General features: G+C 39.0%; 1 protein-coding gene across 1 annotated transcript in view; it reads right to left on the bottom strand.

The window, feature by feature from the left end:
• Positions 1-6,865, bottom strand: part of LOC140522739 (antigen WC1.1-like) — an 88,769-nt gene extending 81,904 nt beyond the window's left edge. The window contains exons 1-4 of the mRNA XM_072638037.1: positions 6,856-6,865; positions 3,911-4,219; positions 3,495-3,809; positions 25-96 (exon numbers count right to left, since the gene is read on the bottom strand). Of these exons, the coding sequence (XP_072494138.1) occupies positions 25-96; positions 3,495-3,809; positions 3,911-4,219; positions 6,856-6,865 (706 nt within the window). The remainder of the gene's footprint in view (positions 1-24; positions 97-3,494; positions 3,810-3,910; positions 4,220-6,855) is intronic.
• Between the last annotated feature and the right edge of the window lie 17,088 nt (positions 6,866-23,953).

Below are 23,953 nucleotides of genomic sequence, written 5' to 3'. Positions count from 1 at the left end.
ATATTTGACATCTTCCTTTCTTACCTGAAAATAGGGCAGGTGTCTTTTCCTGGTCAGACTGTGAATTATTGAATGTGAGATCCTGTGTCTGGTTTCCTGCAAAAAGCAAACACAGCTTAAATCTAGGGCTAAAAGTTCTAAGCTGGGAGGCAATAAGTAAAGTAATTTGTGCCTTGAAGAAATACACCAGATGATAGGAGAGGGTCAGCAAATTGCTGACAAGACAGGTTGTGAAGGAGGGACAAAGGGATTTCTCAGTCTAAGAAGACATGTTTTGCCTCTACCAAGTCAAACAGAATTGTTCTCATTGACAGTTCAGTAGTTCCACTCCCAAAGCTCCAAACATAACCTCCATATACAGAGTGCCCTAAAAAGTATGTGACCTTCCATAAAGAAAACCTTCAAAGAGAAAGACTGTAGCACTTGTAGCTGATCATATTTCCTCAAACTTTCCTCCCCCTCTGCTAGGGCTAGTATCTATGATCTGTATTGGGTAGCTTCCTCCTACCATGTATCGGCCACTACACTACGTTGAAACACTACATCAGGAAATTTTTACTTGGAGTACATGAACTTGTTTTAAAATATATTGAAAACAAGATTTAGGGTGGGGGCAATTGAGGGAGGTAGAAAGAGAGAAAATATGAAAATAAATATTTTTAAATGAATGTTAAAATTGTCTTTACATGTAATCATGAAAAGTAAAATATATTTAGAAATTATATTCATAGCTATACTTCAATATGCTGGGTCTCTTATTTGTGTAAGAATGGCCCCACCTGTAACAAGATCCTGTGTGTGAAGAGGCCTCTGTGTGGTGCGACCTCATATGTACAAAGGCTGTCTCTCTCACATGTGGCATGGCGTGTCATTGTGTGGCTCAAAGGGAGAAAGAATAGACATCTCTAGCTCTCCTCTCCTCCTCTTGTACTTCATTTGTTTCAGTTGTGTTCAACTCTTGCTGACCCTATTTGGGGCTTTGTTGGCAAAGATACTGGAGGGGTTTGCCTTTTCCTTCTCCAGATCATTTTACAGAGGAGAAAACTGATGCAAACAGGGTTAAATAACTTAAACAAGGTTATGCAGTTTGTCTGGAGTCAAATTTGAACTCAGATCTTTCTGACTCCTGGTTTTGTGCTCTATTCACTGGCCAACCTAGCTACCACTCTACCTAGCTTCTACCATTCCCCTTCTCCAAGGGAGACTTTAATTCCCACCAGCAGGGGAAGCAAGAAGTTGGAGAAAAACCCCATTCTACTCTGCTCAGGCAGAAGGGATATCAGACTAGAATTATTTTAATCTGCTCCCTTAAATATTGTTAATCTGTGGGTCATTATCAGGTGCAATCGAAATTCTGATTTTCATGATATTAATTGGAGAGGGAGATCAGTTAAAAACAATATTCTCAGAAATAGCTGCAAGATTACACCAAAGAAGACTATTTAGCAAAGACAGTCCAGAATCTCTGCTCTAGAGGGACAAGTATCTCTCTTGGACTAGTTAGATAGGAATTCCAGCTTCCTCCTGCTAAAGAAAGAAAATGTGGAGGTTTTCAAATAGTAGTCACCTAATAAGTGCTAGTAGACTGATTTTCCTAAGGAACTGAGGAAAAACAAAACATAAAAGCAGAAACTCTCCACTTTTACACACCACTAGAAATGACATCTCAAGAGAATGCTAATGCAGGTAAACTAAAAGAGGCATTCTCTAACCCTAAACTATGTCTAAATTTCTCACCTGCTCTCTGGCACTTTCCTACTAAGGGCATAAAATAGCACGTGGTAGTGGAATTGAGTGAACCACTTGGTATTCAACTTGCGATTCAATTCTGGAGCTAACTAAATTCTTTTCCTATTCAGTTTTAGATCTAGTCCAATTATTTTCTTGTGACAAAATGTTCTTCAATGGTGAGAATTGGTAGAAAACATTTTTGCATCTTTTCAACCTCATCCTGCATGGCTGGGATCTGGACCACCTTTACTTCATGCTTACGTGACGACTTAGGTTATACTCACTAGGAACCCAGTCAGATCCAAAGACTGATGCAAGGAGTTTTATCACAAGCAACCCATTTATTGAATCTGAAAATTGGCCCAGTACTGTTCAATAGATATTGTTTCTAGGTTTTTTTTAATTGAATGAAGACACTTTGGGGGTAATAGGGCACATCTTTTTCGGATTTCTGGAAATTGCATCTATTTGTTTTTCCCTTCCCAACTTGGAAAACCCCTAATCTTTCCTGTAATTAGAAATTAGATTTTCTATTTAATTGTATTAATTATTTGTTTAAATTAATTGATCTTATTTGATTAATTGTTCTTAATGCGTAAAAATCTCTCTCCCCTATATTTTTAGTGCAACCTGAGAAAGATCACCGAATCTTCAATTGTTTTGCAATTGGCATGTATTGCTTAATAAGCTTTGGAGCTAGAACCTTTGTTACAACAGTCATTTCATCATTCATACACCTCACTATCACTTCCCTCAAGTTTTCTCCCCAGTCTCTGTTTGACCTGCACTGAACTAATTGATAACTTCTTTACCGTGAGTCCTGACTTCACATTTTACTCTGGACCCTGACCTATTTGTATATCTAATGAGAAGATTTTACCCTAATTCACTCCTAGTATCTCTAACAAATTTTCAAAGAAGATATAATTGTGTCATCTTTGGCTCAAGGATCTATATGCACAAGAATCTCTTCGTTAGTAGAAATTGATTTCATGAGATGAAGCTGGTGAGAATTAGAGAGAAGCGAGATCCTGGTTTTCTGGCTCAGCATCTCTTTCTTTCAAACCAGGATCTCTCTTTTCTGCAACATTCACCAACTCTGACCCTCATGAAATCAGTTTCCACCAATGAGAAGATCTTCTGCAAATGGCCCTTTGGAACAAGGGTGCCAGTTGTCAAGGACCAAAGTCCTGGAATTTTATTCTTAGATGACTGTGAAATAGTATGCCTAATATTGAATTGCATCACAATATCTTTGATTTTCATAGTTCTATCCTTGTTGCATGATCTTGCAATCTTGCTATGAGTGCACACTCAGTGTGAATTTAGACATTTCCTAGTCTTTTCTGTCTAAGTTCGTTTATTTCTAGTCCTTCCTACCAAAGTCCAGAGCTAATTTATCCCTTTTCACTATTGGTACTACACATTAACATACTCTACTTTTCTCTAACGTACTTCATGGATCACAATACATCTTCCCTACCTGGGAATTCCCAAAGAAAATTCATAAATGAATGATAACATATATAAAGTAAGTATGTACAAATATCATACATGATTCACAACAATATAGTTATGATTCTTCATATTTGCTATCAGAGAAAAGATGCCATGGCACTCCTCTGGATAATGAAAAGGGTCACCTTATTAGTGATATGTGTAGACATTTGCATCCTTTTCTTTCCTGCACGTATCAGTGCTTTCACTGATCCATCACCTAGAGATATGCTTGGAGTACAAATTATACATTTCCTTTCACTAACCTGAGCAGACCACAGAGGCAACTTTTCTTTTGGAACATGGAGAAGTCCCCAGAATGGTAACAGAACAATCCCATAAATGAGACTCAATTCCTGTGCAATAAAATGTATCTCCTATGATCTGGACACTTCCTTTGCCAAAATATGCATCTTCTGGAGGCTTCACGGCAACACCACAGTGGAGCTGATGGCAGAGAACGTTGGCATCTGCCAGGTCCCAGTGGGAGTCACAGAGAGTTCTCCAGGTCCCCAGAACTTGGATCTCCACTCTGCCTTCACAATTGGAGCTTCCATTCATCAGACGAAAGTCTGTGTACCCTGGGAGAAGAAGACAGGCTTTTAGAAAAGTCACTGCAACTTTCTAATCTAAGTGTCAAGTACAATGTGGGAGCAGGATAAATGTATTGTGTAAGTTTTACTTGAACAGATGACTCCAACATCCATGCTGTGACTGCATTTTCCTTGTGGAAGTGCTACTGTGGGACACTGTGACAGAAATGCTTCACTTCCATTACACTGGAATTCTTTATCCCAGATGAGTCCATTTCCTTTCCCAAAGTGTGCACTTTTCATGACAGAAACTGCAGTCCCACATTCTAACTCAGCACAGATGACTTTGGCAGTAGAAAGAGTGAAATTCCAGTCACAGACTGTGCTCTGTTGTGTTCCAGAACTGACTTCTACCCTCCCATTACAAGGCCCGTCTCCTGCAACCAGCTTCACAAATCCTGGAAAGACAAGAAAGAACACCAGTGAGTGGCCCTGAATGCCAAGATTTCTCTCATGAGGAAAGAGACACAATCAATTTTGTGAGATTTTTGTCTCACATGTTCCCAAGTGAGAAGAAACTGAAGAAGTTTCCTTAACTGAGCACAGAACAATTAATCCCTTGGAAGTGTCTGAAATGTTTAAGAATTAGGATGCAGGTGCTAAGAAATAAGGATATTTTATAACATGCACTCCTTTAACTCTGAGGGTTCATTATCAGAGTAAGAAATCAGGGAGGAAGAAGAGAAAAGAACTTTTTTGAAACACAACAGCAAGTACACTGAAGTTGAACAGTTTAATAAACTTAAGTAGATTTGTGAATTGTGGCACTGGGCCATCATAAATCTGTCAAAGAGAGAGACGTTCAGAGAGAGACAAAGAGAGGGACAGAGACAGAGAAAGATATATAAGCAGAGACAGAGAGAGACAGGGAGAGGTAGAGACAGACATGAACATAGACAAAGAGAGAGACATAGAGGGAGGGACAGGGAAGGAGAGGGAGAGGGAGAAAGAGGAAAGAGAGAAAAAGAGATAGAGCATGAGAGAAAAAAGAGGAAAACAGGTGACATTTCTTCTGACTTGGAAAAGAAGTAATCACTTCTGCCACTGAATCTATTTTATGATCTGATAGTCCTACTCTGTACAAACTATTCTCTTCAGTCTGAGTCTGAAACAAGCCTACAATACTTTGACACTTGACTGTAGCATCTCTTACATTTGCTGAAGTGATTTTTGTGGATATGGTTATGAGTTGAAACTTTGTGGCTTTGGTGGTAGACTAAGGTAAGGACAGAGTAGATGTTGCTGGTGGCCAGAAAACCATCTTTAGCAGGGATCAGAAAAGCTTCTACATTCTTTATAATCAGAAAATAATGTCCTTAGAGTAGGAGCCCCAAGACTGATCTGTCTGGATACACTGAGAATGTGTGTGTTCGTCCTTCGTTGCCAAAGAAGACCATGCCATCAGAGAAATGATGACATGACTTGTACTTGATTTTTTTTTTTTTGAGTGAGGGAAGGCTGTGCAGGTCACCAGCCTCACTGAGAATGTAGCTGAGGCAGGTTAGTTGTATTAGGTCCTTTCACCTAAAGGAATAGTGGCAACATGGAGTTAGAAATAACTACAGGAAATAATTGATAACAGTGAATGAAACACCAAGTCCAAGTGATCTCTTCCAACTTCTGCAGCAAGCCTTATGTCTGCTACTCACAACTGGCATACTCCCATTTGCTGGGTATGTTTGCATTCGAATGGATACTCTGTGTCCCTCTGTCTACCTTTGTCCCTGTGGACCTGAAAATATTTGCTTAAGAGACGAAACAGGCAAATACATATGTATGTATGTATGTATATATATACATATATATGTCTACACATTAATTTATTAACATGTGTGTGTACCTTTGTATATGTATATATGTGTGTGTGTGTGTATGTGTGTGTGTGTGTGTATGCATTATTTATTCCTTTAAAGCTAGCAGTTACATGATGATGCAATCAGAAGGAAACTTCTGACTGCCTGGTGCAAGGGTGAACAGGTTTGAACATGTCTTAGAACAATCCCCAGATTTCTGTGTCCCTCAGATTTATGGTCCCCATATGTTTTAACTATATCCTGAGAAAGAATTTCCCTTAGTTGAATAGGCTGTAACACAGCTGAGACAAGACAATTGACAAAGTAGAGTCAGTTGGAGAGTAAGGTCCCAGGATGTCTGTTCCCTCTGTCTCTGAGTATTAAGATAAAAATATATTCCACCACGCTGGCTGTATGCATCATGTCATAAACAGGTCTTTGAAGTTGCTGACACAGGAAAGGGCATTTTTGGAGCACACCAAAGGAGTCGGATTGGTTAGTTCAGGCTTTGGGCCTTATTAAAAGTCCAAAAATGACATTAAATATCACCATTCCTTAGTATAAAACTGTACAACTCAGAAGGTAGAGTCAAGTTCACGGAACAACAGGAATTAGCACACAGAGTACCCCCTGAAAGACTCCTCCAAGCAGATATACAAAATATGACAGACCATATTCTAATAGAGAAAATATAAGAAGAAGTGAGAATTAGACATTTTTTCTCCATCTTGGATTGGGAGAGTAGGTCAGACAGAAAATTCTGCAGATACTAGTTTGACCAGGAATTTGTACATCAGGAAGAGCTCCCAAAAAGGGACAGGAGATCTGCCCCATATAAAGCAGATCGGAAAGGTGTCCAAATCGCCTACATACTATCTCTACAATACCTGCCTGGAGAAAGCTCAGGAAGACAGAACAGATATTTTAGTTCTGAGTCACAGCGTCTATATTTAAAAATTTCCCAGCAAATGATTCTTGTTAATTTGTGTGACTTTGTGGCAGTCAGATAACTTCACTGGGCTTCTATTTCCTCCTCTATAAGGTAAAGATGTTGGGAGGATGACCATCCGTTTTACTTCCAGTTCTAAATTCTATGACCCCAGGATCAGATTACAGCTCCCCTTGGTATCACAGGACAGATTTGTGGAAGTTCTATTTACATGCAGACTCTAGCCCCATGTTTTCCAGATCAATATCTATTCTCAGAGATCCCACTACCATTTTATGTCCTTCACACTCACCTGAGCACATGACACCGGCATCCACCTCATGAGTACAGTAATCCTGCCCCCAGGGTATTGTAGGGCAATCCAAAAAAGAAAACTCATTCCCTTCACATAGTGCATGATATTTCCAAATGACCCCATTTGTTGGGCCAAATACAGCCCCTTTGATAGCAGCCACAGCAGAGCCACAGCTCAGCTGCATACAAACCACATTAGCATCTCTTTGGTTCCACAAGTAACTACATACAGTCCCCCAGGTGCCATTGCGCCAGATCTCCACTCGACCAGAGCATGGGGTCTCTCCTCCCCTGAGGCGAACGTTGTCTGTATCTAGAAAGGAAGCAAAATCTCTTGTTACCCTCCCAACTGGGAAATCAGGAAGCTGTGAGAGCCTCAGGTATGGACATGGAGGAACTGAGATACCTGTGCAGTGACTAGAGGTTGCACAGCCAATTTCCTCCTTACATATATCATCTTAGTACAAAGTTCTTTTCATCTTGTCTCCTCCAATAGAATTTGAACTCCTTGAAGGCAAAGACTGCTTTCTTGCCTTTTCTGATATCACCAGGGTTTAGTACAGTGGCTGCAACATAGCAGTAGCTTTAAAAGGATTGCTGACTTTGCACAAACAAGCTATATAGAAGACAAATTTGACACCTTTGAAGTAGCAGATTCAAGATGGTGGAGGAAAGACAAGGACTCACCTAACCTCTCCCAAATTCCTCTCAAAACAACTTAAAAATGATTCCTCAAAATAAATTGTGGAGCAGCAAGACCAATAAAAGAAGTGGGTGAAACAACATTCTAGCCCAAGACAAACTAAAAAGATAAAAGAAAAATTCTGTCTCAAGGGCAAGATGAAAATGCATGGTATGCCACACGTGAAAGTGAGGCCCTAGGTCCTTGCACAAGGCAGAATAGCAGACCACACCCAGCACTAGCCCATAACAAACCTTGGCAGCTACTGTATTTGTGGTAGTATTTTCCAGAGCTCTCAGTCCACAGATGATAAGAGTACTGAACAACTGGTCAGAAGGGGATTACAAGAGACTCTTTTTGCTGACACTGAGTATAGAACTCTGCTGCATTGCTCATGCTCAATTCCAAAGTCGCAGTCCTAGGGCAATGAGGAGCATGTACACATTTGAGATCCTAGCCAAAGGAAAGTGGAACCAGAGTGGGAATTCCAGGACAGGAACTGCAATTATGGTCACTCACAGGCCAGAACACAGGTCAAGTGGGCAGTGATGTTTCAGATAGTGTCCTCTGCACCATGGTGAGCAGAGGCAAACTTTAACATAGAGTTAAACACTTAGAAGTGAACAAGCACCTACAAAAAGGAGAAGAGAGCAGAGTAGGTTAAAAACCAGAATCCTACAATATGTTATTCACACAAAGTACATTTGAAGCAGAGACACATATGCTGAGGACAGGTAAAAGACTAAGGCAGAATACATTATGTTTCAGCTGAAATAAAAAAATAAATTAAAAGCATAGGTAACAATCATATCTCAGGCAAAGCAAAAGAAAAAATAGATCTAATTAAATGAGATAAGCAATGAAACTATATCTTGTTAAAAGCTTCTATAGATAATCAAGTCATATCACTACTAAATATACATGTACCAAATGGCATAGCATCCAAATTTTTCAAGGAAATGTTAAATGAATTATGGGAAGAAATAGACAATGGAAGTATACTAGTGTGGGACATCAACTTTCCCCTCTCAGTATTAGATAAATCTAATGAAAATATAAGCAAGAGAGAAGTTAAAGAATTGAACAGGCTGTTAAAAAACTAAAATATAATAGACCTTTTTCTCAGCAGTACATGACACCTACAGAAAAAGCAACCATGTATTAGGGCATAATACCTCAGAACCAAATGCAGATAAGCAGAAATATGAAAAGAAATCCTTTTCAAATCTTAATGAAATAAATATTGTATTCACGAAAGGAATATGGAAGCACTGATTAAAAATTAACTGGAAACTAAATAATGTAATCCAAATGCATGAGTGTGTCAAAGGAAAAAATCATAGAAACAGTGATTTTCATTAAGGAGAATGACAATGAGACAACATACTAAAAGTTAAAGGATGCAGTCAAAGCAGTACTTTGGGGAAATTTTATATCTCTAAAGGTTTACATCAACAAGCAGGGAAAGAAAAAAGCAATGAAGTGAACATACAACTTAAACAACTATAAAGAAAACAAATTGAAATACACAATATAAAATCATGAAAATCAAAGGAGAGATGAATGACATTGAAGGTAAGAAAAAGATTAAAGAAATAAATTGAGGACCTATATTTTTTGGATAGAGGAAATAATAAGAGACAAATTTTTGGAAAATTTGTTTTTTTAAAAAAAGAAAGAAAGAAACCAAATCAGCAGTATCAAAAATGAGAAGGTTGAATTCTTCACCAATGGAAAGAAAATTAAAGCAATTTGAGAGTTATTTTGCCCAATTTTCTGCCATTAGATCAGACAATCTAAGCGAAATGGTTGAATTTTATAAGGATATGAATTTCCCAGATTAACAGAGTAAGAAATAGAGTATTTAAATAATCCTATAAGTCTTAAGAAACAAATGTTAAAAATTGTTTTTACATGTAACTGGGATTAAAGAAAAGACTGGAAAAAAGTCTTTTTAAGTCCCCTTTCTTTAAGTCTTCATAGTTTGTGACCATTCATTCTCAAACACTCAACACACTTCCTAGCTGTGTGACCTTGGGCAAGTCACTGAACCTCAATTGCTTTACCTTCTCCCCTCCAAAAAAAAAAAAATCCCCAGAACCAGATGGATTCACAAGTGAATTCTGCCAAACAACAACTAATTCCAATGGTGCCTAAACTCTATGGGAAAATGAGCAAAAAGGAATTCAAACTAATCCCTATTATGACACAAGTATGACCCTCTTACATAAACCAGGAAGAGTGAAAACAGTGAAATAAAAAGATAGATCAATTTCCCTAATGTATATTGACAAAAAAATTTGAAATAAAATACTAGGAAGGAGATAATAGAAATATATCATAAAGTTATTAATACACTATAGGCATGTGAAATTTATACCAGGGATTAAGGGCTGCTTTAACATTCAGAAAAGTATGACAGTGACTCATTCCATAAATAACAAAACAAAAATCTTAGGATAATCTGAATAGATGCAAAAAAAAATGCTGACAAAATGCAACACTCATTCTTATTAAAAACTCTGAAAAGCATATGAATAAATAAGTATTTCCTAAAAATGATAAGGGGTTTATCTAAAACCAAAAGTGAGTATTATCTGTAGTGGGGATAACTTAAAAGCCTTCCAAATGAAATCAGAAATGAGAAAAGTATGCCCTTTCTTAACACAGTATTATTCAATATTGTAACAGAAACACTAGCTATAGCAATAAGCAAAGGAAAAGAAATTGAAGGAATAAAAGAGGCAATAAGGAAACACAATCATCACTCATTGCAGATGATATCATTATATTGTTGGAAAATCCTATAGCGTCAACTAAAAATAATAGTTGAAATAATTACAACTTTAGCAAAGTTGCAGGATACAAAATAAATCCACATAAATCATCAGTATTTCTATATATTACCTACAAAGTCCAGCAGCAAAAGATGGAAGTAGAAATGTCATTTAAAATAATGGCAGATAGGGGGGCGGAGCCAAGATGGCGGAGTAGAAAGACGCACATACACATAGCTCTGAACCCACAACCCATAGAATGGCTACAGGGAAGTAACTCACGGCGAATTCCGCACCCAGAGGCCACGGAACATTGGAGCGAGGGAGATTTCTGTTCCAGAGAGACCTGCAAACCTCTCGCGGGGGGGTCCTTCGCGCTGCGGACTGGGCGCCGGGACTGGGAGCTGAGTGCAGCCCTGCCGCGGCCGCGGCACCGAGAGGAAAAGATCCGAGCAGGCTTCACAGACAGGATCTCCAGCGGCCACGCGGGTCCCTCCACCCACAGAGGGATCTGCAAACCTCTCGCAAAAGGTCCGTCGCGCTGCAGACACAAAGCCCAGCCCAGACCTGCTGCGGCCACGGCTGCAGCACCAAGAGAAACAGATCCGAGCAGGCTTCAGGGACGGGATCTCCAGCGGCCGCACAAGTCCCTCCACCCACAGGTGACAGGGGTGGGTGAGAGAGTCTCTTTGGCGGGTCGAGAGGGGAGTGGAGTGCCCCCATAATTCAGGCCCCCCCCCCAGGAGGTAGAAGCTGAGAGGCGGATGCAGACAGGGGCTCCCCAAGCGGGCGGGAGCTTGAATCCATTGCGGAAGGTCTGCGCATAAACCCCCTGAGGGAACTGAGCCTGAGAGGTGGCCCTGCCCCGATCTCAGCACCAGATCATAATCTCATACTGAATAGCAGCCCTGCCCCCGCCAAAAGCCCTGAGGCTGGAAGCAGCATTTGAATCTCAGACCACAAACACGGGCTGGGAGGATCAGGAGGTGAGGTGGGTGTGAGGAAAATATTCAGAGGTCAAGTCACTGGCTGGGAAAATGCCCAGAAAAGGGAAAAGAAATAAGACTATAGAAGGTTACTTTCTTGGCGAACAGGCATTTCCTCCCTTCCTTTCTGATGAGGAAGAACAATGCTTACCATCAGGCAAAGACACAGAAATCAAGGCTTCTGTGTCCCAGCCCACCCAATGGGCTCAGGCCATGGAAGAGCTCAAAAAGAATTTTGAAAATCAAGTTAGAGAGGTGGAGGAAAAGCTGGGAAGAGAAATGAGAGACATGAAGTCAAAGCATGAACAGCAGATCAGCTCCCTCCTAAGGGAGACCCAAAAAAATGTTGAAGAAATTAACACCTTAAAAACTAGCCTAACTCAATTGGCAAAAGAGGTTCAAAAAGCCAATGAGGAGAAGAATGCTTTCAAAAGCAGAATTAGCCAAATGGAAAAGGAGATTCAAAAGCTCACTGAAGAAAATAGTTCTTTCAAAATTAGAATGGCACAGATGGAGGCTAATGACTTTATGCAAAACCAAGAAATCACAGAACAAAGAGAGAAGAATGGAAAAATGGAAGATAATGTGAAATATCTCATTGGAAAAACAACTGACCTGGAAAATAGATCCAGGAGAGACAATTTAAAAATTATGGGACTCCCTGAAAGCCATGATCAAAAGAAGAGCCTAGACATCATCCTTCATGAAATTATCAAGGAAAACTGCCCTGAGATTCTAGAACCAGAGGGCAAAATAAATATTCAAGGAATCCACAGAACACCGCCTGAAAGAGATCCAAAAAGAGAAACTCCTAGGAACATTGTGGCCAAATTCCAGAGTTCCCAGGTCAAGGAGAAAATACTGCAGGCAGCTAGAAAGAAACAATTCAAGTATTGTGGAAATACAATCAGGATAACACAAGATCTAGCAGCCTCTACATTAAGGGATCGAAGGGCATGGAACAGTATATTCCAGAAGTCAAAGGAACTAGGACTAAAACCAAGAATCACCTACCCAGCAAAACTGACTATAATACTTCAGGGGAAAAAATGGTCTTTCAATGAAATAGAGGATTTTCAAGTATTCTTGATGAAAAGACCAGAGCTAAAAAGAAAATTTGACTTTCAAACACAAGAATGAAGAGAACCATGAAAAGGTGAACAGCAAAGTGAAGTCATAAGGGACTTACTAAAGCTGAACTGTTTACATTCCTACATGGAAAGACAATATTTGTAACTCTTGAAACATTTCAGTATCTGGGTACTGGGTGGGATTACACATGCACACACGCTCACATACATAGAGACAGAGTGCACAGAGTGAATTGAATAGGTTGGGATCATATCTTTAAAACAAAATGAAATCAAGCAGTGAGAGAGAAAAATATTGGGAAGAGAAAGGGAGAAATTGAATGGGGCAAATTATCTCTCATAAAAGAGGCAATCAAAAGACTCATTAGTGGAGGGATAAAGAGGGGAGGTGAGAGAAAAACATGAAGTCTACTCTCATCACATTCCACTAAAGAAAAGAATAAAGTGCACACTCATTTTGGTAGGAAAACCTATCTCACAATACAGGAAAGTGGGGGATAAGGGGACAAGCAGGGTGGGGGGGATGATAGAAGGCAGGGCATGAGGAGGAGAGTGCAATTCGAGGTCGACACTCATGGGGAGGGATAGGATCAAAAGAGAATAGAAGTAATGGGGGACAGGATAGGATGGAGGGAAATATAGTTAGTCCTATACAACACAACTATTATGGAAGTCATTTGCAAAACTACACAGATATGGCCTATATTGAATTGCTTGCCTTCCAAAGGGAAGGGGTGGGGAGGGAGGGAGGAAGAGAAGTTGGAACTCAAAGTGTTAGGATCAACTGTCGAGTAATGTTCTTGCCACTAGGAAATAAGAAAAACAGGTAAAGGGGTATAGAAAGCTATCTGCCCCTACAGGACAAAAGAGAAGATGGAGACAAGGGCAGAGAGGGATGATAGAAGAGAGAGCAGATTGGTCATAGGGGCAATTAGAATGCTTGGTGTTTGGGGGGGGAGGGGATAAAAGGGGAGAAAATTTGTAACCCAAAATTTTGTGAAAATGAATGTTAAAAGTTAAATAAATAAATTTAAAAAAAAAAAATAATGGCAGATAATATCAAATACTTGGGAGTCCACCTGCCAAGACAAACCCAAGAACTATATGAACAGGGTTACAAAACACTTACTATGCAAATAAAGTCAGACTTAAACAACTGGGAAAAAATTACTTGCTCATAGGTAGGATGAGACAAAACAATAAAGTGACAATTATGCCTAAACTTGTTTACTTATACAGTACATTACCAATAAATCTACCAAAAATATTTTTAAAGCTACAGAAAGTGATAAAATTCATCTGGAAGAACAAAAGGTCAAGAATACAAAGGAAATTAATGTGAAAAAATTGTGAAAGGAGGGATCTAGCCATACTAGATCTCAAGCTGTATTGCGAAGTGGCAATCATCAAAACAATCTGGTACTGGTTAATAAAAAGAGTGATGGATCAGTGGAATAAATTAAATAAAACCTACATAATAGTACGTAATCATAGTAATCTTGTGTGTAAAGAAAACGCTAATATCAGACTTTTGAAACAAGAAATCACTAGTTTTGACAAAGTGCTGGAAAAAATTAAAAGCATTTTGGCAGAAACTAAGTAAAGTACACTATATAGCAAAATAAAGTCAAAAGTGATGTACTTTTTAGACATAAAAGGTGATTTCATAAGCAAATTAGGGGAGCATGAAATAATTTATCTGTCAGATCTTTGAAGAAGAGAAGAATTTATTACCAACCAATATATAGAGAGCATTAGAGGATGTAATTACATTATGTAATATGTAATAGAGAGAATTATGGGATATAAAATGGAGTAATTTAATTTTATTAAATTTAAAAATTTTTTTCCACAAGCAAAAACAATGCAGTCAATATTAAAAGGAAGACAGAAAACAGGAAAAAGTATACAGCAGGTTTCTTTGGTAAAGTTTCTCAAATATATAGAAAATTGATCAAATTTTTAATAATACAAGTTCTTTCCTAACTGATAAATGATCAAAGGATATCAACAGAGAGTTTTCAGATGAAAAAATCAAAGCTTTCTTTACTTACAAGATGTTCTATAAATCGCTATTGATCATAAAAATGCAAATTAAAGCAACTCTGAGGTCCCACCTTATACCTATCAGATTGGCTGATATGATAGAAACGAAAAATGATAGATGTTGGAGGAAATGTGAGAAATTTGGAGCACTAATGTATCGTGGGAGTTGGGAACTGATCCAACCATTCTGGAGAGCAATATGGAGCTATGCCCAAAGGGTTATAAAACCATGCATACCCTTTGATTCAGCAATAACAATAATGAAACTGTATATGAAAGAAATCAAAGAAAAAAGGACCTATTTACACAAAAATATTTTTAGCAACTGTTTTTGTGGTAGCAAAGCATTGCAAATTGAAGGAATATGCACTAATTGGGGAATGACTGAACACGTTGTGGTATATGATGGTTAGCAAATGCTAACTAGTATACTCTAAGAAATGATGAGCAGGATGCTTTCAGGAAAACTTGGAAAGAATTATATGAACTGATGCTAAGTGAAGTGAGTAAATCCAGGAGAATGCTATATACAGTAACAATAACACTGTATAGTGATCAGCTGTGAATGCCTTGCCTACTGCCAAAAATATAAAGATTTAAGATAATTCTGAAGAAACTATGATAAAAAGCACTGTCCATGTCCAGAGAAAGAACAAATGGAATATGAATGAATATCAAAGAATGGTGCTATTTTACTTTATTTTTCTTGGGGTTTTCTTTCTGTGTTTTCTTTCACTATAGTGACTAACATGGAAATGCATCTTGTATAAGTGCATATGTATAATCTTTGTCAAATTGCTTGCCTTCTGAATGATGGGGGAGGAAAGAGAGGGTGGGAGAGAATTTTTAACTCAAAATCATACAAAAACGAGTTTAAAAAAATTACATTTAATTGGGAAAAATAAAATGTTAATTAAAAAATATAAATTGAAGATAATCAATAGAAGTACAGCAAGAGAATTAAAGAGGTGGGTAACAAGAGGTTTCTGGGTAGGCAGTAGGACTTTAGCTGGGACCTGAATGAAGCCAGGGAATTCAAGAGATAGAGATGAGGAGGGATGGAATTATAGGTATAGGGAAAACCACTGAAAATACACAGTGAAAGGGTAGAGTGTCTTGTACCAAGAACACCAGAGATTAATGTCACTCGATTGCAAAGTATGTGGAGGGAAGTAAAGTATTAAAAGGCTGAAAAACTACAGGACAGCTGGAATAAGAAGAGCTTTGAATGACAGAGAATTTGATATTTGATCCCTGAGGTGTGAAGCAACTTAGGGTATTGTTTGGGGTTTGGGAGATAACATGGTCAGACTTGTGCTTTAGGAAGATAAATATAAGAGCTGAGTGGAAGATGGACTGGAATGGGGACTTGAGATGGAGTGACCAACCACAAGTCTCTTGCAATGGTCCAGGCATTAAGTAATGTGGGCCCACACCAATCTTAGCAAAAAAAGAGAAGGGGGTATGGAGGAGAGATATTACAAAAGCAGCATCTGCAGGACTTGGCAACTGATAACATATTACAGGGCAAAAGAAAGTGAAAAGTTCAGGATGATACTCAGGACTAGGTGACTCTGGGAGGATGGTGGTGACCTCCACAGCAATAAGGAACTTACAAAGATGAGAACATTTATGGAGAAATAATAAACTCAATTTTGGACATATTAAATTACAGATGGCTACAAGACATCTAATTCAAGATTTCCAATAAGGAATTGGAGATGTGAGGTCACAGGTCAGGACAGGCTGTTTTTGTGTTTGTCCTTCCTTTTCAAAGAGGATCATGATATCAGGGAAATGATGACATGAGTTAAAATTGATTTCGATATTAGGAAGAGTGGGCTGTCCAAGAACACCAGATACATGTTCTTCTGTGTCCAGGAGCCAAATATTCATCAGGATGACTGCAGATGTCCAAGTTTTCTGTGGAAGACCCTGGCCCTTTTATGCTAAGGCTTTTTCAGTAAGGGATGAGAGAGGAACATGTTGGGAGGAGAAAAAGAGAAATGAAATGGGGCAAATTTTCTCTCATAAACGAGGCAAGAAAAAGCTTTTTCAATCAAGGAGGAAAGGGAGGAGATGAGAGGGGAAAAGTGAAGCTTACTCTCCTTACATTTGACTTACGGAGGGAATAACATGCTCACTCAATTTGGTATGAAAATCTATCTTACACTAGAGGAAAGTAGGGGAGAAGGGGACAAGTGAAGTGATGGTAGAAGGGAGGGCAAATGGGAGGAGGGAGTAATTAGAAGAAAACGCTTTGGGGGAGGGACAAGATCAAAAGAGAGAATAGAATAAATGGGAGGCAGGATAGGATGGAGGGAAATATAGTTCATCTTACACAAAATGACTATTATGGAAGACTTTTGCAAAGCTACATATACATATCTAATATTGAATTGTTTACCTTCTCAGTGGGATGGGTGAGGAGGGAGGAAGGTAGAGAAGTTGGAACTCAAAGCTTTAGGAACAAATATTGAGAATTGTTTTTACATATAACTGGGAAATAAGAAAAACACATAATGGGTATAGAAATCTACCTGGTCCTATAAGAAAAGAGAGAAGATGGAGATAAAGAAGGTAGGGGTGTGATCGAAGGGAGGGCATACTGAAGGAAGGGGTAATAAGAATGTAAGGTGTTATGGGGAGGGGAGAGATGGGGAGAAAATTTGGAACTCAAAATTCTGTGGAAATGCATATTGAAAACTAAAAATAAAGAAAGAAATTTCAAAAAAAGAAGTGAGTCAAGGAATGGTACCGTTAATTTAAAAAAATAATAATCAGACTGGGAAGGGGAAGCCCCTCAGGGTGGTTGGCCAAAAGAAAAAAAGTTACTACTGACATTCCCTCTGAACCACGAGGGTGCAAAATATAGCCATTAATTGGTGCTTGGGCAGAGACCTATAGCAGTCCAACGAATGCGCTCCAGAGAGAAATGGGTTTAAGTTTCAGTATAAGAGAAAAGAAAAGGAAAGGAATAAAGGAAAAAAGAAATGAAAGAAGGAAGGAATCTAGCTAGGAAGCCCAAAGTTAACTGGGCAGTTTCTGGCCATCAAAATTTACCTTCCTTTAAAGAGGAAGAGAGGGAGAGGAAGAAAATAAAACATTTAAGCAAATAATTTTGGACATATTAAATTTAAGATGTCTACAGGGCATTTAGTTGAAGATGTCCAAAAGGGAATTTGAGATGTGATACTAGAGGTCAGCACTGAAAATTATCTGCACGGAGATGATAATTTAACCTAGTGGAGCTGATGTGATCATCAAGTGTGATAGTGAAGAGTAGAGAGTCCAGGATACATTTTTGGGAGAATATCAGTGATTAGTGGGGGTGACCTGAGGAGGCTGAGGAGGAGATGTCAGACAGGTAGGAGAAGAACTAAGAAACAGCAGTGTTATGAAATCCTATGATGAAGAGAAGAACAAGAAGAACATGGTGATGACAGTATCAGTGGCTATAGAGAAATTGTTGAGTGTGAGAACTGAGAAAAGTTAATTAGATTTGGCAATAAAGACATAGTTAATTGCTTTGCAGAGAGCAGATGCAGTTGAATGAAGAAACTGGAAGGCAGATTGCAAAGTAAAGGAGAAAAGGAATTGAAGGATAGTGGAGTCACCTATAGTAGGTAGCCTTCACAAGGATTTAAGCCACTATAGCTTTGGGTTGGAGGGAATTTCACCAATTGGACCAGCTTCCCTGGAAAACCTCCTTGAAAGATATCATTTAGATTATGAGAAAGTGCATGAACAATGGACCTTAGGAAATGGTTTTATCAACTGCACTTTGAATATTAATCAAATGGATCAAAATTCAGGCTATCGCTACTCTTGCAGCAACACAACTTATCACAATAACTTCCAAATCGATCGCTGTCCCTTCAGTCTTTCCACTTCAATCTATCCTCCAGACAGTTATCATGCTGACCTTGGCACTATCCTGCTCAAAAATCTCAGTTGGCTTTCCCTTTTTGCCACTAAAATAAAATACAAACCCCTTCATTTAACTTTGGAAGACTGTCCCAATCGAGTTCCAATTTCTCTTTCTAGAATGATTTCAGATTATTCTTCTTTGTTCTGTCTGCATTTCAGTCACACTAGACTATTTGACGTTTCCCATACGTGGTATTCAATCTCCCATCTCTTTCTTTTTGCAGTTTGCCCCCCATACGAGGAATGGTCTCCAATTCCACTAATGACTCTTGGAATTCCCAGATCCCTTCACATCTTACCTCAGGTTCTGTCATCTAAACCTACTGATTTCGTGATCATCCAGATTCTTAGAACTCTTCTCCTTCCAAAAACAGTTACTTTGGTCTTCCCTGAATACATTTTGCCTTTACTTGTCCCTGTTCATGTTTCCCTTCCACTCCTAGTATCTTTATATCTTCATCATTTTGTTGACACAAAGCAGGTGCTTTACAGATATTCTAATTCAATAGATTCTTCCTGGAATTGAACCCCGTCTTGACTCCTGGATACATCTACTGCCTGCTTTGTAAATCCCATAGCTAATGCAGTAATAAAGAGCCAAGACAGATAGTGGAAGAGGGTCATGAAATATTTTAACTTTCAGAGCAGGAAAACTCCTTAGAGATCATTTCTCCAAGCCCCGCTTTTTTAACAGGAGAGAATAATGAGGTTGAAAGTGGTAAACTAACTTTCTAAAACTCACATTACTATCAGCAGAACCAAAGTCTCCCGACTACAAACAGTCTTTTTCCACTATGGCTAAAAGGTTTTCTTTATGGAAAAAAAAAAGAAGTCCGGAAGTTCCTCGGGACAAAAGAATGCAGTGACTTCATCCTTACTGAACACCACCTGTGAACGGGGCTTGACAATACTGGCAATATAGAAAAGTATCTGATATTCTAAGCACTCACAAGAAACTTACAGGAGATCACTTTGGAAATATAAAATGAGGGGCTAATTAGGGGAGTTGAGGGATTCGTGAGCCTCTGTCCTGATCCCAGCTCCACTCCTCTCTGGCCATAATAGTCATCCTGGGGAAACATCAGGTGACAGTACTCTCTCTCAGATGCATCATCTATAAAATGGGGGTGGGACTGTGCAGTACCTGAGATGCTGTGACATTCCAGAGAGAGGAGTTCAAAACTAACTTGGAGCAAGCTACTTTGGTTAAGGGAGGGATGTAAGCCCTCTTAGTTAAACTTATTGGCATAGGTCTCAAAAGCACAAGCCCTAGATTGGGGTTCAGATATAGACAGCAGGAGCAGAGGTATTTAGATCTTGTAGTAGCTGATATCTGTATTTCTCTTTTTCCAGTCACAGCAGTCATACAAAACCTTCAGGTCATGTCACAGACTAACAGTGATCTCCCAGCTAGTCAGCCAAGGCCAGACTAGCGCAGTCACAACTCAAGGCTTTTTTGGCTAATAGGCCGGGTGGCTAGATCAAGGCATCTCTTAGCTTGCTTCATGTATGAAGCCTTCCTTCCATATACTCGTACACTGAATTTGATACATGGCAATGGTTTGAAATTTCCTTTAGTCTTTTAAAAGAATGGCAAGGCGCTGAGATGACAACCCTGAGTAGACCAAAGACAGCTGGTCAATGAGCCAAAATGGTTCAGTCATGGATCTTCTATTAGTTTCTTGACCATCTGCCATTTTAGGAGTCACATAAAAGCTCACACCATTCCTGGGACAGTAAGGACCTTAACAGTATAATTCTGTGACCAAACACTACCTCTCCTGATGAATAATACCCCTCCAAACCTAATCAGAAAGGCTTCCAAAAAGAAATAAAAAGACATTCAGGCATTGTATTTTCCTTGCATTCCCCAAAACAAATGGTAAATATTATAGTGGGCCTTTCTGATGGATCATTTTTTCCCAGTCCACCTCAGTCCAGTTCCTAATAGTTAGATACTGGGGAAGAAACAAAGTGAAATCTTACCAGAATTGGTCCCTAGGAAAATGAAGAAAAGGAACACCAGCGTCTGGGCAGTAGGAAGTCTCTCTAAGACCATGCTGACACCACCAGTCTTATAGCTGTCTTGAAAGCACCAAATCGTCTTGAAAGATCCCAGAGCACTGAAAGAGGGATGTACAGCAAAAGGAGAGGAGTATATAGAGTCAGCTCCTGACCACACCACCTGTACTGGGAACCAATAGAAACTCCCTTTGCCATTTCAGACAGTATCAGAGACTTGATCTGCCACACTCTGAAATTCAAAAACCAATTAAATTGCTACCCCTACAAATCTCCTTATATGAGAGAAGAGATCTTTGTGATGAAAATTCTGTCTGTGAAAATTAGGATTAAGCATGCATGACAGAAGAGGGTGAAAAAACTACATCTGTGACTCTAACTCATTTCTGAGGTCCGTCTCACTCTCACAATCGACAAAATATAAATCCAGTCATAATCGGTAATGTGGTCAGTCACTCAGTGCACCGCATGCGCCAGACCAAGAGTCATCTTTGATATAATGTTTTTGAACATATATTAAGTGGACCACTTCTCACTAGATACAACCCAGGCAACATTTGAAAAAGAAAAAAAAAGTTAATTTCGATATACAATGGGGACCAAGAAAAAGAAGTAATTTGGGAATTGGAGAAAATCAAGAACCTCAGCTAGGATTAGGAGTGAAGAAGGTAGAATTGGGAGGGAAGCAGACAAAAGCACCCTAGACAAATAGACCACTGGAATTCAGGAATTTATACAAGGATATCAGGGAAACTGTGATTCAATGGCACAAATGTGTATTAAAAGCTAAATATGTAGAAGGCCCTGTGCTGGGTTCACTCCTAATTTGGACATCACTGGCCTCTGAACTAGGTCTTATTGAGCCCCTTGTGACTTGCTACCTTACAGAAATCCTCACACCTTGTCCTATTTTTGATCCCAAGAAGTCTGACTTAAGAGAACAACTAAGAAGACTACTTTCTATGAGGATTTTGGCAAAGTTACCCAGGAGACAGCCAGCATAGGTTCTTGGGCAATGGTGGGAAGGAAGAAACAAGTCCACATAAGGCTGTGCTGTGTAAGTACTGAGAATTGGTAATAATCTAATGAAGTAAAATACGTATGTATGTGTGTGTATGTGTGTGTGTGTGTGTGTATAAAAACAGGATTAAACTATTCTGCCTCCTCCATTTTTTATGGGCACTAGCACATTTATTCTCTAGGCCTGGAACTTCCTCCCTTGTGTTTCTGTTTCTTGAATTCCTGATCTTCCTTCCAGACCCACCTCAGACACATCTTTCATGAACTTTTCCCTCTTTTCAAACTTTTTCTATCACCTTTTCTAGACTCCTGTTTTGTACCAATTGTTGTGACTGTGTTCAACATCCCAGTAACTTCTTTCACCAAAAAAACCCTCCTTGGTCACCACTCATATAAGAGTGTTCTTTTCTCTTAGTAGAGGTGGAACTCATTTTCTGCATCTGTATCTTGTGAGATTAGTAAATATCTGGTACATGTAAAGTGATTGATCAATGGCCATATTCTCGTTCATTCCATAGTATTAAATAGTGGAAAGAGCAGTGGAATTTTGGGGTTCAGTGTATATTAGATGTGTGACAATGGGCAATATCACTGAATCTCAATAGAATTGTATATATGTAACTCCTGCTCCAAAGTCCACTGATTTGGCACTCCTTTATTGGTGAAAATGGAGGCCCTGCCCCACATGAAAAGTAGGGTAGAATTGGGAGCCTTCTTCAATGTCTTTGGGACTCTTAAGCTTCAAGTCACTTTGGGGGTTTTTTGTTTGCAGCTTTGAGGGGCAAGATGGAAGAAGTCAATCACATTTCAGGTTCCTAAAATAAAAGACTCTAGAAACTCATGAGAAGAGCTGGTAATCTCCATGACATCCTTGTCCTTAGCTTGCAACAATGGAATCCTCAGGCAGTTTCCCCTTGGGTGAGATCTATAAATCTCTTTGTTAAGCTGAGTTAATTTTGTTCAGGATGAAAAAACCTTTCTCTCTTTATACATTCTACATTCTACTATGTATATCTTCTCTGATCTCTGTTTTGTGACTGATTTGGATGAATGAGTTTCATTGCTATGTACATTCTTAGTGGAACTGGTATTTGGTTTTAAAAGGATCAAGTGTTGGATATGAAACTGGGAATTCCCCTCCACCTTCCCCAAAAATAATCATATGGTGATCAGAATTTAAATTAAATCTGATCATATCCTCTAGACATTTTTTTTAGCATTTTTATTTAAGATTTTGAGTTTCATTTTCTATCCCTGCCTTTCTCTTTACCCTCTTTCCTCTCTGAAGCAGCATACAATCAAATATTGGTTATACATGCAGAATTATCTATATCATTTTTATATTGGTCATTTTGTACAAGACAATTAAAATGAGAGAAAAATAAATAAAAGAAATAAAGTGAAAATGGCAGGCTTCAGTCTGTATCCAATCAACACCAATTCTTTCTCTGGAGTCAGAAAATGGTGTATAGCAATGCATTTGCTCATCCAGATCAGAACACTCTCCAAGACCAGTTTGATGAAAATGGAGAGGAAATTTGAAACCTGCTAAATGAAAAATGAGAACTTCATGGCATTTGACAGCAGGATGGTTCATCCATCTCTAAGAAGGCAACATTTATTTCCATCAAAAGCAAAGTACAAGCAAAACCTGGAGAGATGCAGCATTCTTGGATAGTAAGAAGGCAGATGAAATTCAGTTCTATGCTTATCGTAACAATCCAAAGCACTTTTAGGATGACCTGAAGGTTATTTATGGGCCAATGATCTATGGTGCAACAAAAGTACTCAGTGCTGATGGAGCCATATTGATTAATAATGAGTACAAGTTCCTAGAGAGATGGATTGAACTTCCATAGCATTCTCAACTGACCATCATCAATTAGTGCTAAAGTCATTGACCATTTATCTCAGGTTGAAGTTAAGCCTATCTTAGCTGAAGTTCCAGTTGTAGAAGAGGTTATGAGGGCCATTAGGATTCTTTCATGTGGCAAAGCACCTGGTCTTGATTTGATTCCAGGTGAGATTTACAAGTTAAGGGGTCCATTCCACATAAAAAGCTGATTGAAATTTTCAAGGTTATGCAGCAAGAGGAGGGTATTCTCCAGGAGTTCAAGAATGCCTCCACCATCTTTATTTATAAACGTAAAGAAAATAGATTTTTCCTGCAATAGTTACAGTAGGATGTGATTCTTCCCAGAGTCCTCCTTAATAGAATGATCCTTCACCTGGAAGATAGGCACTTACCTGAGAACCAGTGTAGCTTAAGAAATGGCCAAGGAATGGTAAGTATAGTATTTGCTGCCCAACAACTGCAGGACAAATGCCAGGACCATTATTGAGGTCTCTAAACAACATTTGTAGATCTGACCAAAGCCTTTCATACTGTGAGTCATGAGGGCTTATGGAAAAATGTGTCAAAATTTGATCGCCCAGAGAAGTTCATCAGCATTGTACGTCAGTTTCATGATGACATGTTTGCCTAGGTTCTAGACAATGGACAAAGCTCTTGTACCTTCCCAGGCACCAATGGATTGAAACA

Source organism: Notamacropus eugenii, chromosome 2 (assembly GCF_028372415.1).
Source record: "Notamacropus eugenii isolate mMacEug1 chromosome 2, mMacEug1.pri_v2, whole genome shotgun sequence".
Classification (NCBI taxonomy): domain Eukaryota; kingdom Metazoa; phylum Chordata; class Mammalia; order Diprotodontia; family Macropodidae; genus Notamacropus; species Notamacropus eugenii.
Note: the sequence above shows the minus strand (reverse complement) of the source record. Positions and strands in the feature narration are given on the sequence as shown.